The sequence below is a fragment of the Nicotiana attenuata genome, chromosome 1, assembly GCF_001879085.1.
Source record: "Nicotiana attenuata strain UT chromosome 1, NIATTr2, whole genome shotgun sequence".
Lineage (NCBI taxonomy): Eukaryota > Viridiplantae > Streptophyta > Magnoliopsida > Solanales > Solanaceae > Nicotiana > Nicotiana attenuata.
Genome location: NC_031989.1, coordinates 26,063,645 through 26,070,455, shown reverse-complemented (window position 1 = coordinate 26,070,455; position 6,811 = coordinate 26,063,645). Strand labels below are relative to the sequence as shown.

At 37.6% G+C, this 6,811-nt stretch overlaps 1 protein-coding gene across 2 annotated transcripts; it reads left to right on the top strand.

Moving 5' to 3' along the window:
* On the top strand, positions 1,542-6,549 carry LOC109222581 (transcriptional regulator ATRX-like). 2 transcript variants are annotated; one of them, XM_019386942.1, is made up of 4 exons: positions 1,542-1,807; positions 2,289-4,164; positions 4,315-5,187; positions 5,985-6,549. In XM_019386942.1, exons 2-4 carry the CDS (start codon positions 2,524-2,526, stop codon positions 6,033-6,035), a joined length of 2,565 nt encoding a protein of 854 aa, XP_019242487.1. In that variant the 5' UTR covers positions 1,542-1,807; positions 2,289-2,523; the 3' UTR covers positions 6,036-6,549. The 2 variants fall into 2 exon arrangements, with proteins under 2 accessions (XP_019242487.1, XP_019242525.1); XM_019386980.1 differs by lacking the exon at positions 1,542-1,807 and adding an exon at positions 1,824-1,885.

Genomic DNA, 6,811 nt, shown 5'->3' with positions numbered 1-6,811 from the left:
GTAACCTCTAGTTTGTCACTGATTTGCCCTTTTCTTTTTTACATTGCTACCCACTAAGTACAGAACTTTAACAATGCAAGAATGTTATTGAATTCAAACTTGTGATACTTCGGTTTGTATTGCGCTCTCTTGAAAATCGGATTATCCTACAGTTTGATAGTACTTTTCAAGAGATGAATAGTACTGCTAGTAACAATTAACATTATACAATTTGATGGTGCAACGACATACAAATTTAAACATAAGTTTCGTACAAATTAATATACATACAACAACATTAATACTAAAAATAAATTTCATACAACTAATTATATAGTATACACTTATTTACAACTTATCTGCAGCTTTCATACATTATTTTTACCTAGTTAAATACACCTACAACATCATACTACTTAAATGCAATTTTCATACAAATTTTATACAATATATATTTTGTATATTTTATATTTGGTTTGTATATATTTTGTATGCGGTGTGTGTTTTTCCTCTCTGAAATTCCAACCAAAACTCTCTCTTAATACAATTTTGATACATATCAATAACTTTATGTAAAAAAGTAGTATAATATATATATATATATATATATATATATATATATATATATATATATAACTACAATAGAATACAATTTAAATACAATTTGCATACAACTCAATTTCGTAACTATTGTATGATATATGTTCTTCTTCTTCTTCTTCCCCTTCGAGTTTCAATCTAAAATTTAGCCAAAATCAAGTCTAATCTTCACCAAACACCCTCAATTGTGAAATATAAGCTCCAAAGAATATTCTTAATTGTTTGCAACAACAACCAATCTAAACAAATAATAGTTTTTGAAAATCCAATTCGAATTCAATGCTTTGGAATTTTTAATGGCTGTCAATGGTGGAGGATCAAATACCTTCATATTTTATTGATTGACAATTTCAATTCGAACACCAATTGTGCAACATGAAAGGAAATTACTATGTTAAAACTCTATATTGCAACAATTGAAATTTATTGATGAATTCCCTGGGAAAAAAGGATGAAAAGCAGAGAAAAATGAAGGAAGAAAATTGGAGAGAGAGAGAGAGAGAGAGAGAGAGAGAGAGAGCATGGATGGGGATTCCCTGTTCAATTCCTAATATAAAGGGATATTCATTTAAAACTAATTTGTATATAATTGGTAAATTGTATATACCAATATAATTAAGTTAAAACTTAATTAGGGAGGGTAATAAAGTTTCATATATAATATAGGAAGGTAAAAATCTCATTTCTCTATTCTTCTCATGTTATCACATTGTTCCTTCTTTTAGCTTACTGGGCTGCATAACACCCTGTAAGCCCAATTCCAATAAAACATTAAAAGCCTCGTAGGGTCCTAGCAAGAGCCCAAACCCGAAATCCAACTTGGTGAGCCCAAGGTCAAAATTGCAGTTGAGCTGCTCTTTTACACCATAAAGGGTAAACATGGAATTTCAAACATAGCATAACAGCCAAGTTGCGTCTTATAAAAGTACCCAGGGCAACCACCCCTCGAAACCTCCTAATAATAGATGCTTCCATTTGTAAATTGCAATAATTTCAAAAACAAAAAGCACATCCATTTATAGAAAACAAAAAGAAGAAAAAAGTAAATACAGATTCTTTGGTGACCCTTCTCATTTCTTCAACTTTAAATCCCACCCGCTTGATTTTTTCTTTTTTTTCTTAAAAAAAAAAAAATTTGAAATTGCTTTTATATATACAGATAAAATATCCCCAAATATAAATCTTTTTTTTCTGGGTTTTGCCGATTTTGCCTCCTTTCCTTCCTCAGGTACTTGCCATAGCCTATCTTATTTCCTTTCTTTTTCTCTGAACGATTTAATCTATCTCAATATGTTTCGCTTATTTGGTAAGCTGTTGATTGCTGAGAATTTTTTTTTACTGTTCCATCTGAATTTTGGAAATTGGTATTATTGGGATTGAATTTTAATACTAATTAATTCATCCATATTTGGTGTTAATTGTGTTTTTGCTGGGAATTATGTTTATTTAGTTAGCTGAATTATTGGGGCTTAGTGCTAATATCTTGATCTAGGGTTCAGGTTTTGATTTTGGGGGTTTCATTTCTATATTTAGTTAGATCAATTCTTCCTATTTCTGGGCTATTTCTGAGTAAAATTGAGTTTTCTAAGGTGTTAATTGTTTAATTTTTGGTTGATTTGATGCCTTATTTGGATAAGCTTATATTAGAATGTTAAGATTTTGAGAATTCCGATACTAATTTTGGTAATTTTGTAACTGCAAATGGACAGATTTGGAATCTTTATCTGGGCATCAGTTGGGACTTGGGAGACCTTAAAGTAGTAAGGAATCAACATGAGCTTGTAATAGAGGCCTTACCTTACATAAGAAATGATGGGTTGTTTGTGTTTCAGCCGGATTCATTTTGTTCCCTAACTAAATTGTGGCTCTAGTGGTACATGAGATTACCGTATAGTTTGATCTGATTCAAGTTTTGGGTTTGTACTTCTCTGGGTGTGAAAAAGGATGGCGAGGGGAGGCAAGGTTGGTCGCAAGACTAGTGGTAGGAAAAAGGCTGGATCCATGTATAGAGCTTCAGATGAGTCAGACGAGGATTACGCAGTTGATGAGGAAGAGGAGTTTGGTGAGTCAGAAGATGGATATTCTTCTTTTGTCGGAGATGAGTCAGATGAGAGCTTAGGCGAATTTGAATTGAAGACAAAGAAGGTTAAAAAGGTTGTTCGATCAAGAGCACCAAGGAGAAACAGAAAAGGCACTGTAAGGCCTAGAAAGAGAAAGAGAGTTTCATATAGAGAAGATAACGATGAGGATGATGATGGAGATGACGAGGAATTCACACCAGATTGCTTGGATGGAGAGGAGGACTTTTCAGTAGCGAAAGGGACAAATAATTCTAGCAAGCTACGTTTGCCTAAGGGTACTGTCAAAGATGATGATGATGATGATGATGATGACTATGAAGAAGATGAAGACGATGATGAGGAATTCAATCCAGATGGCTTGGATGAAGAAGATGTGTTTCCAGAAGCCAAAGGGATGAAGAATTCAAGCAAGCCACGGTTGCGTAAGGGCACTGCCAAAGATGATGACAAGGATGATGAAGAAGAAGATGAGGATGATGAGGAATTCACTCCAGATGACTTTGGTGCTGATGAGGATTTTCGAGTAATGAACGGGATGAAGAACTCGAGCAAGTCACGGTTGCGTAAGGGCACTGCCAAAGATGATGATGAAGAGGATGAGGATGAGGATGATGAGGAATTCACTCCAGATGGCTTGGATGCAGATGAGGATTTGCTAGTAATGAACGGGATGAAGAATTCGAGCAAGTCACGATTGCGTAAGGGCACTGCCAAAGATCATGATGAAGAGGATGAGGATGATGAGGAATTCACTCCAGATGGCTTGGACGAAGAAGAAGATGAAGAAGAGTTTCCAGTATTGAAAGGGATGAAGTATTCAAGCAAGCCAAGGTTGCGTAATAGCACTGCCAGAGAACAAAAGAGAAATAGAAATCATAAAAAGTTGAAAAGGATCACAAGAAAGAAACCGCAGAGCAGACGCCGATTGAAAAGGAAAGCAAGATCTGATAATGACGAGGAGTTCATAGACATCGATCCAATTGTGGAAGAAACGAATAAAAAGAATGCAGGTCAGAGGAGAAAAAGAAAGAGACTAAGAGTAGATTCGGATTCAGATTTTGTTGAGAGTTCTGGATCATCCGACCGTGAGTTTACCATCTCTGAAGAAGAGAGGGAACAAGTCAGAGAGGCTAGCCGATTTTGCAGGGGCCTTGTTACAGCTTGGAGGGGCTCAGCTTCCTTGAAAAATTTACCAAAAGAGGAAGCTCCGCGTCTACAAAGACAACATCCGGGAAGAAAGGATAAAGAGAAGGTGGATTTGAAGACTGAAGCAGGAAAGCAGATTTGTGGAATATGTTTGTCTGAAGAAGGTAAGAGGACAGTTAGAGGGACATTGAATTGCTGCAGTCATTACTTTTGTTTTGCTTGCATCATGGAGTGGTCCAAAGTGGAATCCCGTTGTCCACTGTGCAAGCAAAGGTTTGTAACGATTAGTAAGCCTGCAAGGTCAGACACTGGCTTTGAATTGAGGACCGTGGCTGTTCAGGTCCCTGAGCGTGATCAGGTACAGTCCTTTTTTTCCTATGGTAAACCTATAATATTCGTTTGGTGAAGATGTTAGGTTTGATGATTATGAAAATAAGATGTTAGGTTTGAAACACAAAAATACCAGAATTTTTTACTGCAGTCAAATGTTTAAAATTGTGTTTTATAGGTCTATCAACCATCTGAAGAGGAGCTTAGGCGTTACATTGATCCATACGAAAATGTATTATGTACAGAGTGTCAGCAAGGTGGGGATGATGCTCTTATGCTGCTATGTGATCTCTGTGATTCACCTGCACATACTTATTGTGTTGGTCTTGGACATGAAGTACCTGAAGGTAACTGGTACTGTGAAAGCTGTCGACCAACTGCACTTGCTTCTTCAAACCCACAGAGTATGAATCCTACGCCTGATATTAATAGAACAAGCAGCAATTTTTCTATTGGGTCACCCCCTGTAGCCAATGTGAGGGAGACGTTTGACCTTAATGAAATGTACGTACCTGATACCCCATTAGCTGAAGAATCTGGTGATTTTCAATCTCCCCGAGATGGTCAAGTTGCTGGGGTTGGGGCATCGACGGTTTTTGACCGACGTAGAATACAGAGGCAAATAAATCAACTGCTTAATAACAGGAGGAGACAACTTGGTAATGTTAATGGGACCTTGGTTGCTGTATCGGGGAATAGTCTCTTTGGCTCCCAAATTGCTCGAAGCAGGGAATTAGTAACTCAACCTGCTGTAGCACAAAGGGCAGCTCCTCATAATACATTTTTCCAGGGAAGGCAACTGGAGAGTAATGCTTGTTTATCTCATAATCGGAATATCTTACCTGAAAGGTCAAGTAATTTGAGCGGGCAACTGAATCTGAATGGAGCATCTACATCATCGCATAGTTTTTTGGGGGATTTTTTAGAAAGTGAATTACAAGGTACTGATGCAAGTATGAGCTTGGGTTTGGTTCATCAGCAACTCCATCCCTGCAGTAGCAGATCTTATGTGGGGCCTGATACTAGCCCATCTCCTTGTCCATTTAGAGAGGTGAGCTCCTTTAATTAAAAAAGGAACACGTATAGTCAACGGTTATTGTTGATTACACTAGCTTCAATTTGGTCTATCGGAAACAACCTCTCTACCTTCACAAGGTAGGGGTAAGGTTTGCGTACACTCTACCCCCAGACCCTACTTTGTGGGACTACACTGGGTTTGTTGTTGTTGTATAATCAACGGTTAGAATTTACTAAAAGCTAGTCGAGAGACTTCAGGTATAGTGGAATGATTAGATTAAACTGTACAGTGATGTGGATAAAGCATAAATCAAGTCTTGTGGTCGTTCACACTCCAATCTTTCTATGCCAGTGAAACATGACTCATGCCTTTTAAATGTCCGGGAGCTGATCAGAGTCTAAAAAGGTTTCCACTGCTTTGTAAAATGTGCATTTTAGCTTGACTGCTTCCACTTCCCGCCACCACTGTTACCAGCTTTGGGTCCGGGCAACCCAAGAGCCCACCACTAGAACCCCCCAACCCTTAAGAGTCTAAGGTCCAAGGGCCCCCTTTGGAATCACTGAATTTGCTTTACTTGTTTTTTTGGTACATGAATTTGCTTTGCTTGTTGATGAATTTGAATCCAATTTTCGCGGACCAATACATCATATCAATATTTTTGGCTAGCTAACTGAGTATCAAATAGTCCTGAATGTTAATGACTTTGATAATTTTAAGCAAGAAGTTCATATTCTCTTTTACACCTTCCTAGTATTATTTCTTTTCTTTTTTCCCCTGAAGTTACGGCTGTGTTGTATTAGATTCTGAATGAATTACATGCTTTGATACAGTCTACAGTACCTTCAAGGACATTGCCCAGCACTCTAAGAAGACCATTTTAGCTGCATTTGCGGTGGGACGAAGTTCTCCTTGTGCAGTTCACCTCTATCTGTAATTATGTTGGAGACCGGCTGGCAATCACTCATGGGGGCAGAGGACCAGTTATCCTCTTGCTTCTTTTTGTACTTGAGCTATAATGGTGGGGGAAATCATGAGTAGGAGACTTATGCTGTTGAAGCATTGGGATTTGATTTGCTCGTTAGCTCACCATTCTTTCTATCCATTGACCCTGCCAGAGAAATCCATTTTGTTAGGGTAGCATTTTCTCTTTTATACCTGTATACCCCGTTTTACTGACAAAAGATGCCTTGATTGCTGTTGAAGATATGCCACCATTGTTCATTGTTATTTATTAGCAAATTTGTTATCCGACAATGAGCTGCCATTGAGATACTCAGCTGTTTGGATATGTTGGGATTTTACCAATGACCAAGATGCCTGCTAATTGCTGTTTTTCTGTAATATATAACTGGTTCTTGTTGGCTTAGATCCTTAAAAGTTTATTGTTCGCTTAGAGATGGCATGGCAAAGCTGGCTAGTGCTTTTCTTGATAAGGTTGTTATCCTGGATAGTATTGTCCACAGACAATTGCTACGTTAACTTCCATTTAAAGAAATCGTAAAAAGCTAAAACCAAATGCTTCCATCTAATGCTTTGATCAAACATGTCTTTTCTTCTTTTTCTCCTTCTCTTTCGATACCGTGTAGAATTGTTAAATCCCCTGGAGATGAAGAGAAACTGTCTAAGGAAACCTCTAGGTTTGAACAGATGCACCTTG